The 15,542-nt window shown below is 40.4% G+C and overlaps 1 protein-coding gene across 1 annotated transcript; it reads left to right on the top strand.

Moving 5' to 3' along the window:
* The first annotated feature begins 9,163 nt into the window (after window positions 1–9,163).
* Window positions 9,164–14,381, top strand: LOC133551950 (class I histocompatibility antigen, F10 alpha chain-like). Its single transcript, XM_061899164.1, has 4 exons — window positions 9,164–9,411; window positions 10,094–10,360; window positions 10,763–11,041; window positions 12,772–14,381. Exons 1-4 carry the CDS (start codon window positions 9,357–9,359, stop codon window positions 13,410–13,412), a joined length of 1,242 nt encoding a protein of 413 aa, XP_061755148.1. The 5' UTR covers window positions 9,164–9,356; the 3' UTR covers window positions 13,413–14,381.
* Window positions 14,382–15,542: the final 1,161 nt, after the last annotated feature.

Here is a 15,542-nt window from a genome sequence, read left to right as displayed (position 1 = left end):
GGAAATCCTTCAAAAATAACAGCAGCCTACATGGACAAAATTATGGTATGGCCAAACATCAAGTCTGAGGATGTAAAAAATCTCCAAGCTTTCGCACTGTACTTGCGAGAATGCTCCAATGCCATGGATGAGCTGCAGTACTTGGACGAGCTCAACATGCCAGCTAGCATGAAGATGCTCATACAAAAGCTGCCACACAAATTAAGGGACCAGTGGAGAGGAAAAGCAGCCGACATTGTTGACCAACAAAGGCGACGTGCTTGTTTCACAGACATTGTGAAATTTATTGAACAGCAAGTCAGAATTGCTTCGGATCCTGTCTTTGGCGACATTCAAAACATCCTTCGAAATAAAGCAGTAACCAAACCCAAGCCTATACATCAACGCAAATCACAGTTCAGAAGGAACAGTTTCGCAACTCATGTGACAGTTGCCACTAGACCTAAACCGACTCCACACCTCAATAGGTTTGTGAACACCTCCTGTCTTTACTGTACAAGTGAACATGCATTGGAGGACTGTCCAATACTGGAAAATAAGGCACACAGGGAAAAGCTTGACTTTCTAAAAGAAAAAGGCCTGTGTTTTGGTTGCCTGTGCACAGGGCACCTGAGCAAGAGTTGCGACAGGTGCATCACGTGCTCTTACTGCAACAAGACGCATCCCAAAGTGCTACATATTGACAGGAGGCATCTGGAAAGTGGAGAAAATAGCCAACTTCCAAAGGTAAAAGCAGATATTTGCACTACATCATCAACTTGTGGCCATACAGGGGCTGGCAAATATGGAATTTTACCCATCCTGCCCGTTCAAGTGAAGTACTCAAAGGGCAGCAAGATAGTCCAGACATATGCTTTCCTAGATCCAGGAAGCACAGGGACCCTCTGTTCTGAACAATTGGTGAACAGGCTGAACACAGAAGGCCGAAAAACAAAAATCCACTTGCGCACCTTGGGGCACAGTAAGGTGGTCCCGAGCAGTGGTCTGGAAATCTCTCAGCTTACTTGTAGTAAGTTTTTTTCAGCTTCCTGATGTCTTCACTCAAAGGCAGATGCCCGTGTACACTAACAATCTGATTGGTGAGGCAGAACTTGATAAGTGGCCTTACCTCCAAGCCATTAAAATTCCGCGGATAACTGCCAACGTGGACCTGTTAATTGGTACCAACGCCTCAAAGTGAATGGAACCACGGGAGGTGATTAACAGCCACGGAGATGGACCTTATGCTGTCAGAACCCTATTGGGGTGGGTGATTAATGGGCCATTACAAGACAATAACAAGCATAATGGGAGCCCCACAGTTACTGTTAACAGTTTGGAGGAACCGCTTATTTTTCATTTCATTTTTATTTATCTCATTCATTGATGTGCATTTAGAACGATAAATAATTATATCACAACTATACAATTTAAATTCACACAATTCCTGAGAAGGAGCAGGATGAAGAAAATCTTATAATTTCCTGCCCCCTTTGACATAATACATGATCTTACTTCATGAATATCATTTAAGCCGACACATATATCCAAATGTAATGAAACAATCAAAAACAAAAAACACAAGAAAAACACAAGTGCAAAACTTCATAAAGTATAAACCAAACCAAGAAAATAATAGTAATAATATAATATACACCTCACGGAATGATACAGAGCAAATACAAAACCAGACAAAAAATAAGTAAAATAATAAATAAAAAACAAAATGTAAACACTTATGGCTGTCCATATGATCTTATCGTTCTATCTTTATATATTTTTTTTAATTGGAATATATTTTTACAGTTTTTTATCTCGTTGTAAAGAGAATTCCACAATTTTACCCCCACCACTGACGTACACATTTGTTTTAAAGTTGTCCTTGAATATTGTTGTTTGAAATGACCTTTTCTTCGATGCTCTGTATTCTCAGAAGTGATGACAAACATTTTTTGTAAATTTGCTGGTAATGTTTTACTTCTAGCCTTAAACGTGACACACAATGTCTGTAGCTTTACTAGCTCCTGTAGTTTCAATAGTCCAGAGTTAATAAATAAAATGTTAGTGTGTTCTAAGTAATCTACTTTATGAATAATCCTTATAGCTCTTTTCTGTAATTGATACAATGCCTTTATGTTACTCTTATATGTGTTCCCCCACACTTCCACACAGTAGCTGATATATGGCAATATAAGTGCACAATACAATATGTGCATTGCCCTATAATCTAACATATATTTTACCTTGTTTAATATAAAAATACTCTTAGACATCTTTTTTCGTACATGTGCAATATGAGATTTCCATGTCAGACCATCATCCAGTATCACTCCTAAAAATCTAAGTTCAGAAATCCTTTCAATATCAATTCCATCTATCGACAGTTTGATGGTGTCCTCTCTTTTCCTCTTACCAAAAATCATAAACTTTGTTTTTTTTACATTTAATGATAATTTGTTGACATCAAACAACCTCTTAAGTTTAACCATTTCCTGTTCAATAAGTATCGATAACGCTTTTAAGTCATGTCCCGAACTATAAAAGTTGGTGTCGTCCGCAAATAAAACAAATTTCAATGACTTTGATACCTCACATATATCGTTAATATACAAAATAAACAATTTAGGTCCCAAAACCGAACCTTGTGGAATTCCACATTCAATCCTCATTTGTTCAGATGTATTACCCAAAAAATCCACAAACTCTTGTCTATTATCTAAATAACTTCTTAGCCATTCTAAAACTACTCCTCTCACACCAAGTGAATGCAACTTGGACAATAATATAGAATGATCTATTGTGTCAAATGCTTTTTTAAGATCGATAAACACACCGATAGTGTATTTCCTATTATCAGTTGCTGTTGCTATATCCTCCATTATATTCATTACAGCTGAAGCAGTGGATCTATTAGTTCGGAATCCATACTGGCTCTCACTCAACAGCATGTTCTTCTCAATAAAACTGTCTAATTTTTCTACAAATATTTTTTTCAATTATTTTAGAAAATTGTGACAGCAGTGACACTGGTCTGTAATTAGTAAATATATGTTTATCTCCCGTTTTATAGAGTGGAATTACTTTTGCTACCTTCATTCTATTTGGAAAAGTCCCTGTTTGAAAAGAGAGATTAAAAACATAACATAGAGGTTTGATGATACAGTCAATAGTCTTTTTTACAATTATCATGTCAATACCATCACTGTCTGTTGATGCCTTATTTTTCAGTTTTGTTACAACCGATAGAATTTCATTTTCACTAACATCTCCTAAAAGCATGGACTGTAGCACTTTGCTTCCCCCTCTCCATCCACTCTGTATATCTTTATGTTCTTCAATACTCTCTGCCAATTTGGGTCCAACATTCACAAAAAAAGAATTGAATCCATTTGCTACTTCTTTCATATTTGTTATCATCTTATTATCCTCATTTATAAAATAGCTTGGTGGGTTTGTAGGCCCCGATGTTTTACCTATTACCTTGTTCAGAATATTCCAGGTTCCTTTAATATTGTTTTTGTTGTTTTCTAGTAAGTTATTGTAATAGTCTTTTTTAGCTTGTCTCATTATTGTTATCAATTTGTTTTTGTAAACCTTATATTTCGTTTCAGCATCATTTGTTCTTACTTTTATAAAGTCTCTATAAAGTTTGTTTTTCTTTTTACAAGCATTCTGTAGTCCCTTAATAATCCAAGGCTTTATATTGTAGCTGTCTCTTTGTTTCCATACATTCGGACAATGTATTTCATACAATGATAAATAAATATTAAGAAAAGCCTCATATGCAGCATTTGCCTCTCCCACATACACCTCATTCCAGTCTGCTTCAAATAAGTCCTTCCTAAATGTATTTATTGCCTCTTCAGTCCTTTTCCTTGTATACCTATGGGTTTTCTCCTCCCTCTTTCTATACATTTGACAGTCATAAGTAAGAAACACAGGTAAGTGGTCACTTGTATCATTAATTATTAATCCACTTTTTATGTTATTTTCTATGTCATTTATAAAGATGTGATCAATTAATGTTGCACAATTTGTCGATATTCTACTGGGTTTGGTGATCAATGGATAAAGCCCTCTACTATATACCACATCCAAGAAGTCTCTTGCTGATTTATTTCTGGGTGAGCTTAGCAGGTCTATGTTATAGTCGCCACACATGACGAATGTTTTCTTTTCCTTTACCTTACACAGTAATTCTTCCAGACTATCATGAAATGCTTCTACCTTAGACCCAGGTGTCCTATATAAACACGTAACAATAACATTTCTCTTCTTTTCTATGTCTACCTCCACAGTTACACATTCAAATAAATCATCGATTACCGTTGTCATACATTCGACAGGTTTACATTTCAAGTCGCAGTCAACAAACAGGGCCACACCTCCTCCCTTCTTGTTTTTTCTACTACTGTGATACAACTTATACCCGTCAATGGAGAAGTCAATACCTCTGTCTTTATCGATCCATGTTTCAGAAAGTGCTATTATTTTGATTTTGCTGTTTAAAGTCTTCAAGTATTCGTCAATCTTTGAGAAATTTGCATATAAGCTTCTGCAGTTGAAATGTATTAAAGAAAATGTATTATCTAAGCTAACATTGTCATTAAATTGTTCCTCGGTGTAGTAGTCACAAGTAGCATTGATTGAGTTGAACAGATGGTTATCTGGGTCAACATCATATTCAAAGTCATGTAATTTATAGTCCATGTATTCAGCTCTTGAAGACGCTTGATTCTCAGTTGTCTCACCTTCTCGTCGCGAAGCCTTCCCCATCTCCAGCCAAGGATGAGCCATGTCAGTCATACGCCTAGCAGGTCTCATCTATATTGATCCAAGTCACGGAGCTCTCGAATCGTGACAACTTTGGCTTCTTCATATGGTCCATTTAGCCGAATCATGATTTAACAGTTTCGTGTCCATGTTGCTTGTATCTTGTTTTCTTTTCTGAGGATGCGTGCTTGTCTTGCAATGTCGGCGTTCTTCTTTGTAAGATGTTCATTGATGTAAACCCCAGTTCCTTTCAGCTTCCTTCCCTGCCGTAGTAATTCCGTCTTATGTTTTCGATTCGCAAACCGGATCACAATGGCTGGGTTGGTTCTGCTGTCCTTCCTGGGTGTAGTATGGCACGCCGAAATGCTGCCACTTTGAAGAGATATGTTCTTACTTGTAAAAAAGTTAATTACTTGCCGTTCAAGTGTCTCAAGTTCGTCTGCCGGGGCTTCGGCGTCCTTGTCAGCGTCCCTGCTGCGAGTCCCGGCCACTCTTGCATACGTGCGATGTTTGGTTTCCAGTCCGCTTATAATCAAATCGTTCATTCTGGTGTATTGTTCAAGTTCGTCAATTGTTGCTTCTAGGTCGACAATTTTCTTGTCTTTCTCCTTGATGATGTTTTTTAGCATTTTGATCTCGGTCAACAACTCCATTAGTGTGTCTTGCTGCTTGGCCACTGTCCTTACATCTTCCGACAGGGAGTTGATGGATTTTCTAATCTCCTCCAAGTCTTCCTCGAGTTTCTTGTGTTTTGCAGTCATTTTCTTGAATATCGCCGGCTTTTTTACTCACAGTAGGTAAACAAGTCACTCTTCGTCTCACTTGTACTTCTGTCGTCTTCCTCTCTTTCTGAGGTGAACTTTAGTTGGAGTCAGCCTTCCTTTGACGATATGATGTCATGTGACCATCTGTTGCAGACTTTGCAGTCGGAGCGCCATTCCACGGAACCGGAAGTGTGATGATCGTGGGTTTGTTGAAGGTGTGTGTTGGTATGAACCAGTACATGCATGATTTCAATGAGCAGGGATCCAAAGATCAAAAGGATATGTCAAAAAAGGAAAAGAAGCCCAAGATAGAGAAGCCCAGCAGGAAGACACCAAAAAGAAAACGGAGCGCAGATGACAGTGACGATGAAAGAAAAGTCAGTCGAATGCGAACAATACGCCAGGCAGTCTCCAAGGCCGTGTCGAAACAGCGGGAAATCCTTCTGGGTGACGGAGGCCGTGAGGATGAAGAGCAGGATGACCCAGAAGAAGCTTACCTGGATCCTGATGAGTCTGGCAGTGATGAAGACTTCATGGTGGAAGATGACGAGGACAGCGACTATGGCAAGTCCAAAAAGAGAAGAGTTCCCCGAAAGAGGAGGAAGAAAACGACCCCGAGAGTCCTTTGGGAGAAGAAGAGGAGGAAACTGAGAAGAAAAAAAAGCTCTCCTACCCCCAAGGTGACGAAGAAAGCTGATGGCCAGGAGTAGGAAAAGAAGACAGCTACAGTCTACATGTACTGTTGGTAATAGATCACCTGTATTGGATGTGCATAAGGAAATGGAGGCAGAGGCAATATATCGCTGACCTTTTTTGGAACAGGTGGTTTCACGAATATTTACCGTTGCTACAAGAGCGACAAAAGTGGACAAATGAAAAAAGTTTGTCTGCAAACAAAAAGGATTATCATCTAAAGACCTGTTAGAAAGATATGCCTTCTAGGTGAAGGTATTGAGTAAATTAACTGCATTATTGCAAAAGGGAACATGAAAACCAAAGAAAGAGGTGTTTGTTTTTGGTATTATGGCTCTATTTTTGTTTTATCGATTCCAAATTAAATCGCTCTGTTCGTCACGCCAGCAGCAATTAGGGGCTGGTGTGTTAGAGCCAAATACACTTTCTGTCTGTCAAATTGATGACGTCACTCAAGGGGTTGGCTCCAAGGCCAAGTGCCTGGATATTTAGGGAGGAGTCAGGATCTTGCCCAGGTGTTGCTGAGTAGAGGCGCAACAGTTTTTGACTGTGCCAGGCTAGTGTTTGTTTGCTCCCGTGTATTTTCCGTTTTTGAACAAAGTGTGTTATATAATTGTGACTTTATGTTAGTAAATATTTTGGTTAAACATGGACACAATTCTGGGCCTCAATTATTAGCCGGTTGCACACGTCTGAACTAGCTTCATTTATATTCGGCAACCAGTAGCAGTAAAAGTATAGGACTTTACCGCTACAGGGGTTTTGGATATTAATTATGAAATGTTGTTCCTAGATTACATCCATGCTAATAAAAATAAAACTGCAATGATGTATATTACAGACAAAAAGTTACACACTTTATCCCATGCCTGTGCAACAGCAAACATCTGGGCCCCTGTAGAGGGGGTCCAGACTGAGGCCAAGGGAAACAAACCTCATAGCCATACCACACATAAACATGTGTGTAAGAGGGAAACGTCAAAGAACACAAAGGACATTAAAGACTTTAAAAGATGAGAGCTGATGCAACCAGACGCAAAAGTAAAACAACAACAAAAAACAAACATATACACTCTGTGGTGTTCCACGCCAACGTCTGCTGTGGTGGGGGGAGTATGGCCGGAGACAGGAGCAGACCCAACAAAGCAACTAAGAGAGCCAAGTCCGCATGGATGAACGAGGATAGATAGAAGGATAGTACTTTATTGATTCCTTCAGTAGAGTTCCCTCAGGAAAATTAAAAATTCCAGCAGCAGCGTACAGAACTGAGGTCAAATTTAAAAAGTAAATCATAAATAAGAAGGGCATGTGTTATTGTTTTTGCATTCCGTCATCCTCGTACAGGGGTGTCCAAAGTGTGGCCCGGGGGGCATTTGCGGCCCGCGGGTAATTTTGTAATGGCCAAAGCAAATTCTAAAAATACAATAAAAATAAAAAAATTGCTATTAAAGAGCAAACAGGTGAAATGTGACAAGAAAATGTTGCAATGTTTACTCTAATAACACAAAGCTGCCATCTAGGCTGTTGTTTACTAAAAAAATAACAATAAATCAAAATCAATGTCATTATGGATTATTGACCTATTCAAGGCTCCAACGACGCCACATTAAATATTCCACTTTGAGATATTTTTGGGGGAAAATGTTGCATATTTTGTGTTTGCCATATAAAAAAAAAAAAAACACCAATAATATATATATATATACTTGATGGATGGATCTGAAGTTCATCTGAAGATGATTGTGTTTAAAGTAAACAGTAAAAAAATATATTTTTTGTTATTTCTAATGAGTAGGACACTTTTGGATCTCCAATAATTTCAGTAGGATTTTTCTTTTGTGTCATTGCTAAAAAAAATAAAAAATTAAAATCAATGTTTTTATGTGTTGAATTTTTTAAGGCTCCAATTATTACATACTCTCAAATATTCCACTTTAAAATTCTATTGGGGGAAACTATTACATATTTTGTGTTTTTTTCCATAACAAAACAGGGTTTTCTTTGACAAAAAGGGCATACAACTTAAATCTTTGAAAAGGTTATATTGACAGATAGACCTAATGTTGATCTACAGATTTAAACCTGGAATAATAATAATAAAAAATAATGACACATTTTAAATATATTTTTGACCAAAATCCTTTGGGGTCCCTGGGATGAAGCCTGAGTGGAGGCCTAAATGTATATTTTTATACATATATTGAATATGTTATATAGCAAAGTAAAAGTTGTGTTTCTTATCTAAGTAAATGTAACTCGTTACTACTCACCTACGTGGATAAGTGTGTTCACCTTTGACAGGTACGACAAAATAAAAATAAAAATGATCACCATCGAGTTCAATGTTTGGCTTTACCGTGTCTACTTTTACTTTCACTTTCTTTGATATTCTGCCAGCAGAAGCGTCTGCCTCACACTTTTCCCCCACGTTCAGCACTTTGGCCACAGCGAGTCCATCTCATGAAGGCTTTCTGCTGACTTTTTTACTCAGGATGAAACTTCCTGATGCAACCCTGGCCGGGAATCGAACCCATGCGAGGCAGATGCGTGTCCCGTTACCCCAGCAGGGACGCCTCACGCTTGGGAGACATAACGGAGGTGAAAGTTAAGACGTGAAATAAAAAGAAGTGAGGATGTCCTGCGGTGTAGCGACTTTATGTCTATCAATCATTATTTGTATTGATGCTTTCTTGAGAGGACTACAATACGATCACTGATCGGATGTTCCAGCCCTGTCATTACTTTTAACTCTCAATCTCACCTTCATTCCTCTTTCTTTCTTTTCTTTCCAAGTTTGGCGGCCAACTTGACACACCTTTTTGTTGTCAAGTCACGTGATTTCCCAGAAAAGCCACACAAGCATTTACCTGACGTGGCCACAAGGGGCGCTCTCTAGTGAGTCCAGTAGAAGACTTCTTGTCAGTTGACTGCTGCCACTTTTCTGTGCAGAATAGCGTTTCGTTTTCTCTCCTCACTGTGACGTCACAGAATGCTGACTCCTCATTGGCTCAGGTGGAGTATTATAAAAAGAGCCTCGACAGTTCCTGGTTCATTTTTCCTGTTTGCGAGTCAAGCGAGTGTTCGTCACTTTTGTCTTTCTCTGCGGGATTAAAAGTGGCAAACATCTTTTTGTTTCGCGCTGACATCATGAACTTGTTTTTATTCTTTCTTTTGGTCGTGCAAATGCACAGCGTGACGCCTGGTAAGTCTTTTTTATAAGTTTATTAATATTTTACTCATAAATCCTCTTTGTGCCTTCACTTATTTGACTTCTGAGAGTTTCTGTTACTTATTAATTAAATTATTGTTGTATTATTTAAACCCTTTATTACTTAATCCTGGTTCTTTTTAAACATATTTTATTGTTTTCCCTTTTTCCTAGTAAAAAATCAAAATGTTCCAATAAGGTTACAGAAGCAGAGAAATCCGTTTAGGCTCTTTATTTATTTTGACTTTAGTGTTTCTTGTTCAAAGACTTATTTTTTCCAAGGCTTGTAAGAACGAACACAAATCTTCAAACACGGAAGTGTCAGAAACTAATCAAGTGTAGTAACATCACCCCGCCACAAGATGTCAGTAAGAGTCGACATCAAATGGGCAGAACAGGTTGTGTTCAACTCTGTTGTACTTTTTATTCAGCCTCCATTGTAGAAAATATATGTTTATTTTCAAAATGTTCAAACTGTCAACAGATGTTAGTAATATTATTAATGTGTTGTATTTGTCATAGAACATGTGAGTCTTGACTGTGATATCTAGCAGTGTTTGATGTTCACTTTAAGACCCGACTGAAGACGGAAGGAGCTAAAATATTCACAGTGCAAGATTGTTGAACATGAAACAAAATAATAAAAAGTCATCCTGTTGTTGTTTTCTTCTTTCAGTGATTCACACGCTGCAGTTTTTCTCCACTGCGTCCTCTCAAGTTCCAAACTTCCCAGAGTATGTGGAGGTTGGTTATGTTGATGGAGTTCAGATTGTTCACTATGACAGCAACAGCAGGAAAGCAGAAGCCAAACAGGACTGGATGAACAAAATCACAGCAGAGGATCCAAAATACTGGCAGATACAAACAGAGATCAGTGTTCGTAATGAGTTGATTGGCAAACACAACCTTGAAGTTGGTAAGAAGCGTTTCAACCAAACTGGAGGTTTGTTTATGTTGAACTTTCTACTACTTAAATGTATTTGATGTACTCTTTTTATACTGTAGTAAACACACATTACTGCACTGATACTTGTCTCTGTCCATCCCATAATAACCTACACTAATACTGTGTGTGTGTGTGTGTGTGTGTGTGTGTGTGTGTGTGTGTGTGTGTGTGTGTGTGTGTGTGTGTGTGTGTGTGTGTGTGTGTGTGTGTGTGTGTGTGTGTGTGTGTGTGTGTGTGTGTGTGTGTGTGTGTGTGTGTGTGTGTGTGTGTGTGTGTGTGTGTGTGTGTGTGTGTGTGTGTGTGTGTGTGTGTGTGTGTGTGTGTGTGTGTGTGTGTGTGTGTGTGTGTGTGTGTGTGTGTGTGTGTGTGTGTGTGTGTGTGTGTGTGTGTGTGTCTCAGGTGTTCACATTTTCCAGATGATGTCTGGATGTGAATGGAATGATGAGACTGATGAAGTTAAAGGTTGGCGTCAGGAAGGTTATGATGGAGAAGATTTCATATCGTTGGACATGAAGACATGGACATTTACTGCAGCAAAACAACAAGCTTTCCCCGACAAACTCAATTGGGACCAGAACAAACATCTACTAGAATACATTAAGTTTTACTACACTGAGATATGTCCTTCTTACTTGAAGAAGTATGTGAACAATGGGAAGGAGGTCCTAATGAGAACAGGTAGAAACACAACATGTACTTTCACCTTTTAACTTGTTAGCACTCCCCCTATAGGAACATTACTGACATTACACCCTGTCTCTTTATACTCTTCTCTCTTTCGCTCACCTTCTCTCCATCTTTACCTCCGTTCTCACCTTCTCTCCATTTTACCTCCGTTGTCACCTTCTCTCCATCTCTACCTCCATTTTCCCTTCTTCTCCAACTTTACCTCCATCCTCTCCTTTTACTTCCATCTTTACCTCCATCTACACTTTCTCTCCATCTTTACCTCCAATCTAACCTTCTCTCCATCTTCACCTCATTCTCTCCTTCTATCCATCTTTACCTCCATCCTCACATTCTCTCCATCTTAACCTGTGTTCTCATCTTCTCTCCATCTTTATCTCCTTCTCTCCATCTTTACCTCGCTCTCTCCATCTTTACCTCATTCTCACCTTCTCTCCATCTTTACCTCATCCACACCTTCTCTCCATATTTACCTCAGTTCTCTCCTTTTCCCTCCATCTTTACCTCCATCCTCACGTTCTCTCCATCTTTACCGCTGTCCGCTCTTACTCTCCATCTTTACCTCCATCTACACTTTCTCTCCATCTTTATCTCATTCTCTCCTTCTCTCCATCTTTACCTCATTCTCTCCATCTTTACCTCATTCTTACCTTCTCTCCATATTTACCTCCATTGTCTCCTTTTCCCTCGATTTTTACCTCCATCTACACTTTCTCTCCATCTTTATCTCATTCTCTCATTCTCTCCATCTTTACCTCATTTTCTCCATTTTTACCTCATTCTCACCTTCTCTCCATCTTTACCTCCATTCTCTCCTTTTCCCTCCATCCTCACTTTCTCTCCATCCTCACGTTCTCTCCATCTTTACCTCACTCTCTCCATCTTTACCTCCATCCACACCTTCTCTCCATATTTACCTCCGTTCTCTCCTTTTCCCTCCATCCTCACTTTCTCTCCATCTTTACCTCCGTCCACTCTTACTCTCCATCTTTACCTCCATCTACACTTTCTCTCTATCTTTATCTAATTCTCAACTTCTCTCCATCTTTACCTCATTCTCTCCATCCTTACCTCCGTTCTCTCCTTTTCCCTCCATCCTCACCTTCTCTCCATCTTTACCGCTGTCCACTCTTACTTTCCATCTTTATCTCATTCTCTCCTTCTCTCCATCTTTACCTCATTCTCAACTTCTCTCCATCTTTACCTCCATCCACACCTTCTCTCCATCTTTACTTCTGTTCTCATCTTCTCTCCATCCTTACCTCCGTTCTCATCTTCTCTCCATCTTTACCTCCATTCTCATCTTCTCTCTGTACCTCCATTTTCTCCGTCTTTACCTCCATTGACACCTTCTTTCCATCGACACCTTCACTCCATCTTTACCTCTGTTCTCATCTTTTCTCCATCTTTACCTCCATCCACACGTTCTCTCCATATTTACCTCCGTTCTCACTTTCTCTCCATCTTTACCTCCGTTATTACATTCTCTCATCTTGACTTTAATCCACACCTTCTCTCCATCTTTACTTCCATTCTCTTCTTCTCTTCATCTTTACCTCCATCCCCACCTTCTCTCCCTCTTTGTCTCCATCCACACCTTTTCTCCATATTCTCTCCATCCACACCTTCTCTCCATCTTTACCTCCATCCCCACCTTCTCTCCATCCACACCTTCTCCCCACGTTGTCCTGTGTTCACACGTGACATCACTTCCTGTGCAGAGCTTCCAGAGGTGTTCCTGCTCCAGAAGACGCCGTCCTCTCCGGTCAGCTGCATGGCGACAGGTTTCTACCCCGACGGTGCCGACCTGTTTTGGAGGAAAGACGGCGAGCAGATCTTCGAGGACGTGGAGCACGGAGAGATACTCCCCAACCACGACGGAACCTTCCAGATGTCGGTGGCGCTGAAAGTGGAGGTGACGGCCGACGTGGAGGGCAAGTACGAATGTGTGTTTCAGCTGTCAGGCGTCAAGGAGGACTTGGTCACCAAGCTGGAGAGAAGAAGCATCCTGAGCAACGCAAGCCATGAAGGTGAGAAAGACACATTTAGTTGGAGATGTTTCCCATCACAAGTCCACCTGTCACCATTATTGATCCATGTCACCATGACAACGCTTGACGTCTGCATGCAAAGTAGTCATGAAGGTTTCCTCTTCATGCTTTGTCACTCCACTTGTGCTTTTTTGCTCTCCACAGACAACTTGAGCGTCGCCCTCGCTGCCACGGCGGCGGTCCTCGCTGTGGCGGCCATCATCATCATCATCATCATCATGGTCATGGTCAGGCGTCACAGAAACAGACAAGGTGAGGGACGCCAATGTCCTCTGTCTTCTTCTTCTCGGTGCACTCGGTCCAGGCCGTGAGTTGATGCTTTCATCCGGGCTGCAAAGGTGCGGCCATCTTTTAGTTGCCTTCCAGCCAAACACTCAAAGATCCACAGAGACAGAGCGCACACTCTCACGTAGAAACACGGCGTGACGTGAGGGGAAAAGTCCACTTCACCTTGTTTCTCTTTCATTTCAGCCCAGTACGGTCCAGCTGGTAAGTAAAACATATTTTCTTTGAGCCGCAAGAAACAAAGCCGTGGTGAAGCGTCACTCACATGGAGGTCTGATGTGGACCTTTGTTACAAGTTTAGCCGGAAAAGCCCAACTGGAGCTGACTCCTTCACAATAAAAGTCCCTCCTGTGAGCACACGCAATACAAAGTCTGGCATATCTCACTTTTGACAGGAGTCCTCATGATGAGGATCAGCCAAATGAGACATCAAGTGTGCTGACTCGTCATGTTTCCAAGTCACACCTCAAAGATCTGATGTGAGTGACGAGGCACCTTCTGGATGTTCTTCCTTCACCGTTTGCGTTTGTCCCGCAGCTCGCCACGGCGGCGTGGAGCTCGACGAGAACGTGCAGGCGGCTGAAGGCTGAGTAAGCTCACATGGACTGTCTGCACCTCCAAATGTTCTTGTGTGAAGATGATGTTCAACTTGGATTCACCTGCTTCTGTCGGGAATGTGCTGAGTGGTCTTCTTCCTCCAGGATGCTTTGTGCACTGGAACACAGGGAGATGTCTCCATCGCTGAGGGACGTCATCACACTCGGAGATGAGATGGAGATGTGCTTTGTTCTTCGTCCGACTGCTCCTCACGCTATTCCATGTATTCTTCTTTGGCCGTTAAAAGACTTTCAAGATCAAACGTTGGTGGCTGTAAAATCGCACGTTTCATGGCCTTGACGTCATGACCAGGATTTCTTCTTTTCTTTCAATGGCCGCTGCTTATGATCAATATCACATTGTGTCACATCTCTGTCAATAAATCCGTTTTTTCTCCACTCGCCTCGCACTGCTTTCTTGGGGACCAGGAAGAGTCTCAGTCATAAAAATGGTAGAATTAGGTCATTTTTGTTTGTTTTTACTTTTTCATTCAACACTTAAATCCCTAGATCAATTTCAGGTTTATCCGTCCTTATCAGTCTTTTTTTTTTTTCATAATTTACGCCATTTTTGTCAAAACCTTGTTTTGTTATGGCAAAAGCACAAAATAATAATTTTCACTCGACGTAATTGCAATCTTAAATATGTCAATAATTCATAACATCATCGATTTTAATTTTTTTTTTTTTTTTGAGCAATGACAATTAAAACTTGTCCCACTGAAATTATTAGGATCCAAACGGGCCCCACTCATAAAAATAAGTCAAACATTTTTTTTTTTACTTTCAACACTTAAGTCCCTCGATAAACTTCAGATCCATCCCTCGTTTCTGTGACGACCTGTCACGTCAGGTGTCACGCGGTCTGTTTGCGTTTGTGTTTATCTCCTAGTCAGCGCGCTTATTTTGGTCCCACTTCCTGTTTGTCTCCCTGAGCCCTTTTCCCTCCTCACCTGTCGCTGATTGGCAGCCTGGCCACACCTGGTCATGGGGTGAGGGTGATGGGTCAAATGCAGAGGAAAATCTCACCACACCTAGTGTGTGTGTGACAATCATTGGTACTTTTACTTTCATCAACTGGCTTCTATTTATGCCTGCCTCGCCCTCCAGTCAGGGCTCAAGGATTGTTTTGTGAAACGTTACTTTGGTTTTTCTGTATGCTGCTTATGCTTCTGTGCACTTCCCTGCTGCACCTCCTTGTGCTCCCTGTGGGAATTAAAAGACTCTCACCCGCACGTCGTCCTCCTGTCTCCTGCATCTTGGGGTCACAACTAGAGCAGCCATGCAAGTACGTGACAGCTTCTTCATTTCTGTTTTTTTTTTTTTTTTGCCCTTTTAGTCAAAAACCCTTTTTTTTGTAAGGCAAACACAAAATATCCTATAAAAATATTTTGACGTCAAATTTTGTATGTGACGTATTTGGAGCCATGACTAGTTTAAATAATTTGTAACAACATTGAGTTTGATTCATTATTATTTTTGAGCAATGACAGCTTTAAAGAGAAAACAACCTGCATGGCAGCTTTATTAGACTCAACAATTCAACTTTTCTTTGTTCCA

Source organism: Nerophis ophidion, linkage group LG04 (genome assembly GCF_033978795.1).
Source record: "Nerophis ophidion isolate RoL-2023_Sa linkage group LG04, RoL_Noph_v1.0, whole genome shotgun sequence".
NCBI lineage: Eukaryota > Metazoa > Chordata > Actinopteri > Syngnathiformes > Syngnathidae > Nerophis > Nerophis ophidion.
This window is presented reverse-complemented; position numbering and strand designations above follow the sequence as displayed.